Below are 13,835 nucleotides of genomic sequence, written 5' to 3'. Positions count from 1 at the left end.
AAATGGTTAAATGAGTTATACAGTGTATATCACTGACAGTTCATTCAAAAGAAGTGCATAACGAGACGTTTTTGGGTTATCCTCAAACTGGTGACATGCTTCTCTCAGTAAAACTCTCAAGTTTATGGAGTCAAGAACAAAGCCGACACTGACTATTGGTGGCCCTCACGGAATTACTTTTCAGGACCCTTGTTAAAAGTCCCCCAGTGGTGACTGCTATAACTATGGGGCCATTTGACTGGGAAGTAAATCTCTGAGTGGGGAGAGGCCAAAGGTTTGTTTTAATGCCACCCAGGAGTTCAATGTATGGTCATGAACTGTAAACTCATTCAACTGAATGTGGAACGTGAGAGCGCTGGTTGACATGTGGTTATCATAAAATCTTCTTAATTTTTATACCACATTGCATATGATCATTTCTTAAAATATGACACCATTTGGTTTTTATAATAATATATACAGCCATGAATAAAGTTGTTATTCACAAATAAGTAAGCCTGTGTTTCATTTCCAAAAATGTCATGCAAAATCGATGTAAATGACATAATTCTATGTAAACGTCAAGATTTACGAATCACTCCAACCACGTTTCTATCCACAGTTGTTATGCAAGTAAAGTCACACCGTGATGGAAGCAGGAAGTTGTGGTATAGTTGTATAAATGCCGACAGATAACTTGTTCATTCGACATGGAGGGATTTCTTTTTGTGACGGTAAAATAACGTATGAAATAAATGGATGTGGAACTTCCTTTATTCACAAATATTGATATAATAACCAACATGTCAAAGTAAACTTGGAGTCACACGATGACATGCTGTGTGGTCCTCCCACTACGACTCGGGAAAACATGTATTTTATTCGTTTACAGATTAAATTCATTATGAACTTCACAGGGTGGTGAAAGTGCACTGTGATGAGCTTGATACTCCTTTCCAATAAATGTTGAGGGTCTTATTCTGGTGACGTGATGATCGATGCTTGACTGAAGTTTGGCTATTGTAGACTAACCTACCCACAGAGCCTACCCACACTGTATCTGTAAGCTGTTGGCTAGACCAGACCTGGCACATTGCAATTTAACACAACAGTTTTTGTGACAAAACTATCAGTAGAGTTGAAAATGCAATGGAAACATATTGAACATTAGATTTGTATTTGGTGCATGAAAACTTAAGCGAAAAAGTACATTTTTTGTTATCAGGCACTGATGTTTATCTGCAACAAGTCCGTTTTGTGGAAACACCACTGGTGGGAAAATCGGGATTTTTGAATATTTCACTCGAAAATCTGTTGGCAATTGGATGGAAACCTAGCTATTGTTGCTGTGGATTTCGTCGTATGCACAATTTACGATCAAATCTGTACTCCTGAACGTTTTATCAATGAAGCCCTTGGACTCTCATTTTGACTATTACAGTGCCTTGCGAAAGTATTCGGCCCCCTTGAACTTTGCGACCTTTTGCCACATTTCAGGCTTCAAACATAAAGATATAAAACTGTATTTTTTTGTGAAGAATCAACAACAAGTGGGACACAATCATGAAGTGGAAGAACATTTATTGGATATTTCAAACTTTTTTAACAAATCAAAAACTGAAAATTGGGCCTGCAAAATTATTCAGCCCCCTTAAGTTAATACTTTGTAGCGCCACCTTTTGCTGTGATTACAGCTGTAAGTCGCTTGGGGTATGTCTCTATCAGTTTTGCACATCGAGAGACTGACATTTTTTCCCATTCCTCCTTGCAAAACAGCTCGAGCTCAGTGAGGTTGGATGGAGAGCATTTGTGAACAGCAGTTTTCAGTTCTTTCCACAGATTCTCGATTGGATTCAGGTCTGGACTTTGACTTGGCCATTCTAACACCTGGATATGTTTATTTTTGAACCATTCCATTGTAGATTTTGCTTTATGTTTTGGATCATTGTCTTGTTGGAAGACAAATATCCATCCCAGTCTCAGGTCTTTTGCAGACTCCATCAGGTTTTCTTCCAGAATGGTCCTGTTTTTGGCTCCATCCATCTTCCCATCAATTTTAACCATCTTCCCTGTCCCTGCTGAAGAAAAGCAGGCCCAAACCATGATGCTGCCACCACCATGTTTGACAGTAGGGATGGTGTGTTCAGGTTGATGAGCTGTGTTGCTTTTACGCCAAACATAACGTTTTGCATTGTTGCCAAAAAGTTCAATTTTGGTTTCATCTGACCAGAGCACCTTCTTCCACATGTTTGGTGTGTCTCCCAGGTGGCTTGTGGCAAACTTTAAACGACACTTTTTATGGATATCTTTAAGAAATGGCTTTCTTCTTGCCACTCTTCCATAAAGGCCAGATTTGTGCAATATACGACTGATTGTTGTCCTATGGACAGAGTCTCCCACCTCAGCTGTAGATCTCTGCAGTTCATCCAGAGTGATCATGGGCCTCTTGGCTGCATCTCTGATCAGTCTTCTCCTTGTATGAGCTGAAAGTTTAGAGGGACGGCCAGGTCTTGGTAGATTTGCAGTGGTCTGATACTCCTTCCATTTCAATATTATCGCTTGCACAGTGCTCCTTGGGATGTTTAAAGCTTGGGAAATCTTTTTGTATCCAAATCCAGCTTTAAACTTCTTCACAACAGTATCTCGGACCTGCCTGGTGTGTTCCTTGTTCTTCATGATGCTCTCTGCGCTTTTAACGGACCTCTGAGACTATCACAGTGCAGGCGCATTTATACGGAGACTTGATTACACACAGGTGGATTGTATTTATCATCATTAGTCATTTAGGTCAACATTGGATCATTCAGAGATCCTCACTGAACTTCTGGAGAGAGTTTGCTGCACTGAAAGTAAAGGGGCTGAATAATTTTGCACGCCCAATTTTTCAGTTTTTGATTTGTTAAAAAAGTTTGAAATATCCAATAAATATCGTTCCACTTCATGATTGTGTCCCACTTGTTGTTGATTCTTCACAAAAAAATACAGTTTTATATCTTTATGTTTGAAGCCTGAAATGTGGCAAAAGGTCGCAAAGTTCAAGGGGTCCGAATACTTTCGCAAGGCACTGTACTTTCTAACACAATGGGAGCAGGGTGCATTTACACAGGTTCTGCGCATGTGGTTCATGAATAGTCTACACTTCTCCAGGCACTGTCAAGAGCTGAACATCTGTCCAGACTTAGACCAGCACTGAACTGCAAATCCTTTTGGATTTGATATTTTAAGACGCCAGTCAGTTAGGGTTGAGGGGAGTTTAATGTCAACAGGGTCTTGACTTGACCTGGATGTGACCACAACACAACCCTTTTCTGACCCCAACAAGACCACTTCACATCTGCAGTCATCCAACGGTCAGTGATGGTCAGACCTCAACTTTTAACCCCAAATATGTTGGTTGATAAGAGGACGGTTAGAAGTTCGTGCAAGACATTTCGACCCCGTCTTTGTTGACTTTTGTATTATACAACATCGACCAGCTTTGGAGCCTTTCATCTGTCCAGACTTAGAGAAACACAGGCACTGAACTGCAAATCCTGTTGGATGTATTATCTTAAGACGCCAGTCAGTTAGGGTTTGAGGGGAGTTTGATGTCAACAGGCTCTTGACTTGACCTTGATGTGGCCACAACACAACCCTTTTCTGACCCCAAAAAAGATCACTTCACATCTGCAGTCCTACAGAGGTCAGTGACGGTCAGACCTCAACTTTCCACCCCAAATATTATAGTTGATAAGAGGGGGGGTTAGAAGTTCATGCAAACACATTTCAACCCTATCTTTGTTTACTTTTGTATTTTCCAACATTGACCCACTTTGGAGCTTTTGTCATGGACCTCTAGTTAATGTACAGTTTCAAGTCACTAGTTTTGGGGTTGATGGGGGTCGTTGGAGCAAGAGTGAAGGCATACCGAAACTGGACTGTCAGTGATATCCCCGCTAAGGCAACCTTACCAAGGCAGCCCTCCTAACCCTCTGTTAGCCTGTATTTTGAGGACAATAAAACCCAGTTCTCCTGTTCAACTTCAGCTATCATCTCCTCATTCTTTTAGGTAGTTAGCTAGCTAAGGAATGGACCCGTTTATGCTAACATATTATACATGTTAACAGGGAATGCTTGATGTTTGTACAGCGGCCGATGCAAATTTCAATAAATGTAAACAAAATTACCCGATTTAGTAATTTTAAATATTACTATGATACATTTTATACATACAAATTATACCCATCTACAAAAAAAAACATTTTGTGTTAGTGGAAACACCTTACACCTGGCCCCCACAGGAGTCGCTACAGGGCGATGGGACAAGGACATCCCGGACGACAAAACTCTCCCCTAACTCGGACGACACTGGGCCAATTGTTCGTCGCCTCATGGGCCTCCCGGGTGCAGCCGGCATGGGTCTCGAACCAGCATCTGTAGCAATGCAGTTTGCACTCTGATGTAGTGTCTTAGAGCGCTGGGCCACTCAGGAGGCTCCATCCACAGAGTTGTTAATGCTTTTATCAATTGCATTGCACAAAGTATCAAAATACGACATAGTAGTGTTAGTGTTAATGTTAATTATATATAAAGCAGCCCATGTAATTATCTGACAGAGAGTAGCCCGAGCCCCAAGTAATACATTTGGGCCAGATAACTCACACCGGAATCGGCCTGAGCTCAATCCCCGCATCCTAGCCATAAGTAATACTGCTGAAGGCGGCCCAGACTCAGGCCACATGACGTCGGACGAGTCTGGCTCTCAGCAGGGTGCCCCGACTCTCAGCCGGAATGGTCCCAGATCCACCGTGCTAGCTGGGTAACACCCAATTGTATATCACGAAATTGCTGAGAAAATGGGGTAAAAGTCCAATTGTAGCACAATGCTTGGCAGACAAGGTTAATTGACTTAGAATACAACAACTGTAATGATCCCTGAGTTAGATTAGATTAAAAGACAATATAGGCCTAATTGGCCAGACAAGGTGCTCTTCAAAATGTTGTCTTGACTGTCACATAGGGCCTACTGTCATTGTAAATAAGAATTTGTTCTTAACTGAGTTGCCTAGTTAAATAAAGGTTAAATAAAATACTGTATGTAATAAAATAATCAAGTTAAATAATTTCAAGAATCTAGGCACAATGGTCATCATTTTTTTATTTAAAAAATCTGCGTTTCTGATTATAAAATTGTAAATAACAAAATCGAATGTATTTGTTCAATATGATTCCAACGAGCCTGTAATTATAGGCTTATAATATAATATTTGATTTATATATCCTACAAATGTAATGGTTGTGAACTTAAATTATAGAAATGAACTTACACCTTAAGCATAAATAAATTATTTAAAGTAAAGTAAACAATATGGCATTTTCTGTAGACTAAAGAAAAACGCCATAAGTGCCATAAACACCACGGGAATGTCCTTTGTGGCCAATCGTGTCTTCTGGGTTTACCTTTAAGCTGCACTAGTCCCCTCCTAGTGCGCATATAAACCCACTTCTCCCAGACAACTCTCAGAAAACTTTGGACAGGAACTTTCACCATGCTCTACTCGTTGACATTTCTCGTCGAAAAGCTATCCCTTCTCTCGAACTTCAAACTTTTTGAGTTTAAATGGACGGATGGGAAACACAAAGGGGCGGGATGCACAGAGCGCACGACATATAGTCCTGTAGTCGCGCCGTTGTCTCTCCAGAGAGGGGACCTTTTGGAGGTGCCGAGGACTTTGTTCACGCACTTCGGTATCTACTTGGGTGACAACAAAGTCGCTCACCTGATCCCAGATATCATGCCCGTGCTAACCAATGACAAGATGATCATCAAAAAAGTTATCACAAATAAGAGACTCATCATGGGTTGCTTGTACAAGTGTGCCGCGGTGCGCGTGGACACCTTGGATGACTTTGTATATGGCTCAAACATATTGGTGAATCATATGGATAGAAAATGCAAGGCGCAACAACCGTTCCCAAATGAAGAGGTTGCCGAGAGGGCAGAACAACTCGTCGGCGCCATCCCTTACAGTTTACTATGGAATAACTGCGAACATTTTGTTACATACTGCAGATACGGTTCAGCGAAAAGTCAGCAAACGGAAATGGTAATTTTATTTTCCTTGAATTATATATATATATATTTTTAATTTTCAATACAATTACGTTGTGCATAATTCTGAACCGTTAACTTTTACGCTACAGGAGATAATGTAGTGTCTTAAAATATTTTGCCTATGCATGACCTGTATCACGGCGAGGACTGTAATCTTTAGATTATGGCATAGATAATGTTTTCAGAGATTTGCATTTAGATTAAAATTATAACAAATGCATCGGATTGAATTGTTGATTTATGTTAAACCTGGTTGTAATACTTATTGGGCACAGCATCTTCAACCTTTGATATTTCCATCCCATATTTTGTATTTATATTCATGACAATGCATCTGCATTTTAAATTATGTTATGCCATGGTTAATTTAATAGGCAACTATATTCAGAAACATTGTGTTTTATTCAGTGTTACTGAAAATACGGGTATTTGGGCTTTGGTTTGTTGTTTTGGTGTTGTTGCATCCAAGGTCTTCTTCTCTCTTTTCTTCCATAATTCATACAAGTTTAGAATTATAACATAAATACATAAAATATGCCTAAAAGGAATTGTTCATAAAAATCCTAAATGGGTATTAATTATTTATCTCCTTTCTTTGCAGTTTTGTGAGTTCCTGAAATCAATCATCCGAGACCAGAGGAGTGTCTTTCTCAGTGTTCTCCTCGGAATTATCTACATCATCTGCTTTGGCCTGGCGCCTTCAACTACGTTACCCACAATCCTCATCCCCTTCACTCTGTGGATGGCCGGCTGAGAAGCCAATGTTCAAAGCCTTCAAACACTCCTAAATGGACATTTCAATAGAAACGATTTGGGATGGTGTCTTTTCATTGGTCCTTGTGATGACATTAATTGGCACCTCCCAACTCATTTGACTTTGGTATAGGCCTATAGTGGAACGTCACATAATAGTCGATTGTTACAGCAAGCGCTAGCATCCACTCACTTTTGATTTGATCCTTGCCAGCCAAAAGTAAACACAGGGCAATGTGGCTGCAGGCCTAGCAATTTTACATGTGAGTGTTCATGTCAACACTTACTGTATTGTATGTAGGCCATTAAGGCATTATAAAGCCTTTATAAAGGCCATATGATCCCTCAGTGAACAATGTATTGTCCATATTTCCCCCAAAAGATTGGCCAAGGCGCACTTTCTACTTTGTATCTTACTGTGTAAGTCACTGTCGTCTAATCTGTAAATAATTCATTTTCTTCAATGATGATCCTCAAGTATAATTTTTAAAAAATCAATACAGTTTGAAACTCTAAGAGTACTACGCTGATTAATACAATACTTATGTGTTTTGAGAGCAGATCATTTTGTTTTCAATCAAATACATTGTAAATATCAGAAATGTTAATAAAGATATTGGAAGTTGTCATTTGGTTTGTTTTGGTCTGGTTCCAGGAAATATGTTAATTAACAAAGCATTTTTCCACACAGTTAGGTACATGCAATCATAGTGCATCTTAATACTCACATTGAATCTCTGTCAATACCACCCACAGCATTTTCAAATGATCATGTTATTGACATGATTGGCCACATAAAAAAACCAATATATCCCCATTATATTTCCAAACCCAAATATTTAATCATATAGGGTCAATTTACGCAAAGGCTACATTCATAAAATATACACATTCTCTGGATAATATTGCTGAGTAATGACTATACATTATTATTTTCTTTCTACTGTACGGGGTATTCACAGTTCCAGAAATATCAAGAGTGAGTCAGCATTATACATCTCAACCTGACTGTTTATTCAGGCAATAAGATATTTCTGACCTTTTAAACTGGGGGGTTGTTATTCTGATTTGCCAATGAAAGCCACATAACTGGAACATTTCCCCCGATGAAACCCCCCCGGTTGTGAAATTAAGTCGCCCTTGAAACCACACGATTAGTGGAAAGCTCTTTTATTTCTGTCAAAATTGCACTGCAACGTTGAGAAACCTCTAATCCCACGTGCTTGGCTCCTTTCAGACCCTTAGTCTCGATAAAACGGCCAGGTGTCAAACCATAGTTTAGTTCTGCCACCATGGTTCCCTTACTCCAACTCCTCAGCCGCTTCTCCATCACTTCTAAAGTGGACGAAGAGGACAAGGCTCAAAGACTCTTAGTATGACCCGTCCCTGTACACGCGTGGCGACCTTTTTGGAGGTTCCTAGAACTCTCTTCACCCATTTCGGCATCTACCTGGGCAACAACCGGGTGGCCCACTTCATCCCGGACATCCTTCCGGTCTTCACCAAGAACAAGGGTGCCATCAGCAAGAAGGTGACCAACAACTGGCTGATTCAAGGGATGATCGCTAAGTCGGCAAGCAGGGGACGAGGTGGCCAGGAGGGCAGAGAAGCTCATGGGCTCCATGACCTACAGTTTGCTGTGGTACAACTGTGAACACTACATCATGTACTGCCGTTACAGCATGGCCATCAGCTACCAGACCTACCAGGTGGAGTATGGGGTTCTCCTTTGTCAAAGGGCACTGTTCTTACACATTTTGTGGTTAGTATGTGATCGGAAAATCTATGGTGATTTCCCGGACGACTAAGATCAGTCACTGCAAATTCTCAGTAAGGGAGGGTGTCACTTTAGACAATAGGGATTACCAAACGTCCCCTCAACTTTCAGTCCACTGACTTGACCTATCCCAGTTTTAGCACACCTGACTCACCCTGTCAATCATCAAGCCCTATAATAGTTGTGTGCTGGACTAGGACTGGATTAGATCAGTAGAATGGCTGGGGGTACTCAATGAGATTGTAGGAATAACATTGGAGACCATGAGCCAATAGTACACTGTTGTACTTGGTGTTACATAATACTCAGGGCAATGAACCAATGGTGGGAGTAGTTTTTTATTTAACCTTTATTTAACTTAGGCAAGTCAGAGTTACTGCTGGTTCAAATTACGGTCAGACAAACTTATTGTAATATTATTCATATATCAAATCAAATTGTATTTGTCACATACACATGGTTTGCAGATGTTAATGCGAGTGTAGCGAAATGCTTGTGCTTCTGGTTCCGACAATGCAGTAATAACCAACGAGTAATCTAACCTAACAATATACTATTGAGTGAAGAACCTACTGAGACATGTTAAAGTGAATTGCTGCCGATAAATACGCTGGGGAAGCAAAAACTACAAAAACATGTTGTTTAATGACTTGCAGTAGTGCATTGCTTTGCTGTTAGAGCGTTAGGCTACACAATACATGTTTATTGCAAGGAATCTGCTTTAACTCAGAGCATATTTAGTCTTCAAACTTTCGGAAAAGCCCCTTTTGGTACATGTAATTGTAGCCACAAAAGTCTCTCTATATATCCAGTCACCTGTGTCATTGGGTCAAAAGGTCACACTGGAGGGATATTTTCTGAAAGAGTTTTAGCATGTGGGCTACGTGGGAAATATGCCAGATATTTCAATGGATTTTATGAAACAAAAACACAGATTATGGGACTATCAAGTGGTGTCGTTAAATTGACCCTCCGTCACCCCACGTGCCAAATCGGAACATAGGTAAAAATGGAAACGCATAGGATGAAACCTTTCTTCAACTGTCAGATATGTTTCGGTCTTTCAAATAAAAGTGCTGTTTCACGCTGACATCGACTGACTGTGTTGAAAACTACGGGGAAATAGCGGCTTAGTTGCTCAACTCCTTTGGTTTTTGAGAACGGATTTACAACGTCTCTTGTTTATAGCAGCCTACGTTTGAGTACTTCAGATGGCGGCAGTTGGCATACACTGGAGGTGGCTCATTTCTTCCAGCCCAGCAGTAAAACGCCTGGTTCAAATGATCAACGGTTCATGATTCACAGACAGGCTCCTCAAAATCTCTGGAGCATAATTAGTGAGTGTCATCAGGCACCACATTATAAAGCGTCTCAGACTAGGAGTCGTAATCAGATCCCTGCTATCCATTCGTCAGATTCTAAAAGTCAAAGCTGGTAATAGATCAGCACACCTAATCACTCTTATGAATACGGGTCCTGGTCTGAGTTCAGCAGGGCACAGTGTTGTGGAACGCTCAGAAATATATTGGGTAGAACAGACATGCAACCTCTCTGGCATGTAAGTAAGGAATCAGGGTAAGCTCTAATCATGGCATTTCTATCTGAACACGACACGGGTGTGCTGGTACCAACGTCTAGTCTAGACATGCTGTGATCACCCCTAGCTCAGACAATAGCCAATCAATGTGGGAATACTGCACACTGATGCAATGTACTGTATGATGAGAGCGGTTGAAAGGGTGTACATTTCTCTGAAAAGGTCAGATGATTGTGTTTTGCTGTGGATAGATTGCTTTTAGGCCAACGAAAAGTGAACTTAAAAGCTGCATCCCGATTCTCTACCCTTCTCCAAAAGTGTGCACTTGCACACCCCCCATCAATGCATTCAAAAGCATCTGATTGGTGTAAGCAGTGGCGGAGGGAGGGAGTTACTAAACATTGGTTAAATCCATGAGAGAATTGGGACAAATCCACAGACTTGTCGAGTTGGACCGTAGTGCACTGGTGAGCAGCACCATCTAGTGTTAATGCATTAAAGGCCCCCCATGCATCGCTGTTTGGCTGCGGCTGTTTACCAAAACAGTGGAGGGGTACCCACTTTGCTGTTGTTGGAATCCCAGATTGCCCCTTTAATGTAGACACAGGAAGTCCTCATTTTAAATAAGAAATGCTTTGTAATATAAATCAAAGTAATGACAAACACTTCAGGATGGAATGCCAGTAGCCCTGGATAGGAACCACTGCTACACAGTACGTTATAGAATAGAGGTATTTATGGTTGAATCACAGTGTTCTTGTCACATTAAGACATCTCACGCTGTTTCATTAATTGTTGCATCATCATTGTACTTCATTTGTATGTATGAATTGGGATGCTGCATCTTGGCCAGAACTCCTTTAAAAAGAGATTTGCATCTCAATGGTCACAAATGGACATGGATGAATACATAAATACAATTAACAATAACGATTACCCATTAGACTATCAAAGGCCCCAATTGAATCAAACAAAGACGAAGGCTTTCAAAGACAAAGGCAAAGAAGCACTCCTCTCGTTCACTCGACGTTAACTCGACGTTAACACGACGTTAACATGGACGTTAACATGGACGTTAACACGACGTTAACACGGACGTTAACACGACGTTAACACGACGTTAACACGACGTTAACACGACGTTAACACGACGTTAACACGACGTTAAGATTTAAAGCGCTTCGCAAGCTTTTATTCATCTGGTGGATAAAAATTTAAAAAAGATGCAAAGGATGCTTACTCTTGTTTCATCCTCTTCCCTGCAGTTCTGTTTGACAGTGAGGAAGATCATCTGCAGCAGGATGAACGCCTACCTCACAGCTCTGTGTGGAACGGGCACCGTGTTGTACCTGGGCTCCCCAACGCTGCTAAACACAGTACCCACCCTGCTCGTCCCCCTTCACCATCAGGATGGCATCGTAAAACAAAATGGCCATGACAATACAAAGACATTGGTTGAAATGACTGCGGAATATGGAATGCTTAAATGGTGTCCCACTATCAGTATCACTGCATTATCATTGTACATGACATTTAAAAAAAAAAAAAGTATTATGGGAAATGTCACGTTTGTGGTGATAGTCGTTTTTTCTTCATCTTCAACTTACGTTATTTTATTAGTTTAAAGTTTTGACCGTTTAAAGGTGTCACGACTTGCGCCGAAGTCGTTACCTCTCCTTGTTCGGGCGGCGTTCGGCGGCCAATCCACTTTTCATTTTCCATTTGTTTTGTCCTTGTCTTACACACCTGGTTTCAATCCCCCAATTACTTGTTCATTATTTACCCTCTGTTCCCCCATGTTGGTTTATTGTATTGCGGACCATTATTGTGGCCTTGGATATATTTGAGGTGTATTGTGATTATTGTTGAGTAAAATTGCGTACATTACTCACATCTGCTGTCCTGCGCCTGACTCATCTACACCAGCCACACACAGACGCATTACAAAAGAAGAGTAAACATCCTACACATCTGGTATATACATCTGGTATATACATATACATCTGTGTATAACAGTTTATAAATGGACAGCAATATTATTATTATTTTTTAAATTGTTGTTCCTGATAAAGGCATTGTTTTGATAGTATATAATGGACATCATGGCCTTGATGCTCAAAATTATACAGACAATAATGTCATTGTGACAGGATGGACAAGGTGCAATTTTTTGACACTGTTAATACCATACTCTGACAGGGTGAATGTACTGACCTATGCCTTTCAACTCAATTCATATGCCTACTCTTCCTTGTGCAACTTTTCAATTAGCCTATTGTATTTGTCTTTAATACTATATTGTGCTAATTTACTCCTCCTGTTGTTGCCCTTACCTACACTCCCAGTAGATAGCACTGTAAGTAACATTGCCATGCTTCTGAATGAAATGCATTATTTTGGGATACATGGAGAGTTAAGTCTATGGGGATTCTCAGGCTCTGAATATAGAAGTCCCAGAAATATCCTCAGTTGTGCTCAATTCTTGTCCAGTATTGTTTGTGGTGGTTTCAGCATGGTTCAAGCATGGTTGGAAGTGTCCCTACTACTGTAGCGATAAGAAGCAGTGTTTTCTCAGTCGGCGATATCCTTTCCATCCAATTCAGTCTCCCACTGGCCTATTTAGAACTAATAACAAACCATTAAATAATTCACTGTAAAAATGTAATTTCAGAAGTAATCTGATGCCAACAGTGCTGGCATTTCTTTTCCTAATATGGCATATTGGACGGTAAATTGAACTAATGACTGCAGCAAACATAACGTGCATGTAAACATTCAATTTTAAGGATGATTAAACATACAATTATGAAAGTATTTGCGGAATCGGAGGAGACAAAACATTGAGATTGCATTACATGGGTTTGTGGGTAAATTTCTTCTGCTGTTACCGAGGACACTAGACATTCACGCTTAACTGTGTAATACATGCATTGTTAAGACAGTACTGGGACACACCATGTGCCCAGAAACATTCATTTAAAGGAGCATTTAACCAACAAATATATTCATCATATATTTCAAATTTAAAACGCTTTCTATTCAGTCCACCTGAATGTTCTCAAATTCAAATGATTTTGCACATACAAGCCCCATAGCTATACTAACAGTGGGCCTGTGATTACTTCCTGCCAAAACACCATTTTGATGACCCACCATTCGGTGAGCTCTGCAACATGTATGTGCAAAATAATGACGTGTAAGAACATAATAATGGTGAACTGATGAGAAATATCTAGAACATTTGGGAAACACACCATTTTAAAGATGCAATATAAAGAAATTGCTCCACCATTGCCTGCTTGCTAAAATACTAATAGTTTGCCTAATTTCAGTTTGTACCATCTAAACCACAGTTTTATTTTCAATAACCAAAAAGATTGTATTTTCAGCTGTTTGAAGCTGGTGTAAAAAAACTAAAGTAAAAGATGCTAAAACTAAAGAATGGGAAGCATAGAATTCGGGAACAGATCTACAGCGTCTTAGACTTGCTTTCAATTAGAATGACAGATCTATAACTCACATTTCTATGTGAATTTGTTCAGGTCGCCCAAAACGTTACATATTGCAGCTTTAAATTTCAGATATTTTAAGTCAAATGCTCCTTTAACACTTCCTCTCAAAGATAGAAAAATGACATGAATCATCAACGAAAAAGTGTCTTTCCTTTTACCTCACTGGGAATAGCAATACTGTCT

At 40.1% G+C, this 13,835-nt stretch overlaps 1 protein-coding gene and 1 pseudogene across 3 annotated transcripts in view; both read left to right on the top strand.

Moving 5' to 3' along the window:
- LOC112231812 (lecithin retinol acyltransferase) overlaps positions 1–7,455 on the top strand; it is a 61,406-nt gene extending 53,951 nt beyond the window's left edge. For 2 of the 3 annotated variants that reach the window (XM_042312097.1, XM_024398607.2), the window contains one exon: positions 6,675–6,799. In XM_042312097.1, coding sequence (XP_042168031.1) covers positions 6,675–6,690 — 16 coding nt within the window. In that variant the 3' untranslated portion in view covers positions 6,691–6,799. Of the gene's footprint in view, positions 1–5,076; positions 6,066–6,674 lie in introns of those variants that run through there. The other variant, XM_024398608.2, reaches the window with a different exon arrangement.
- Positions 7,456–8,118: 663 nt separating this feature from the next.
- LOC112231594 lies at positions 8,119–11,562 on the top strand (annotated as a pseudogene).
- Positions 11,563–13,835: the final 2,273 nt, after the last annotated feature.

The sequence above is a fragment of the Oncorhynchus tshawytscha genome, linkage group LG34, assembly GCF_018296145.1.
Source record: "Oncorhynchus tshawytscha isolate Ot180627B linkage group LG34, Otsh_v2.0, whole genome shotgun sequence".
Classification (NCBI taxonomy): Eukaryota; Metazoa; Chordata; class Actinopteri; order Salmoniformes; family Salmonidae; genus Oncorhynchus; species Oncorhynchus tshawytscha.
Note: the sequence above shows the minus strand (reverse complement) of the source record. Positions and strands in the feature narration are given on the sequence as shown.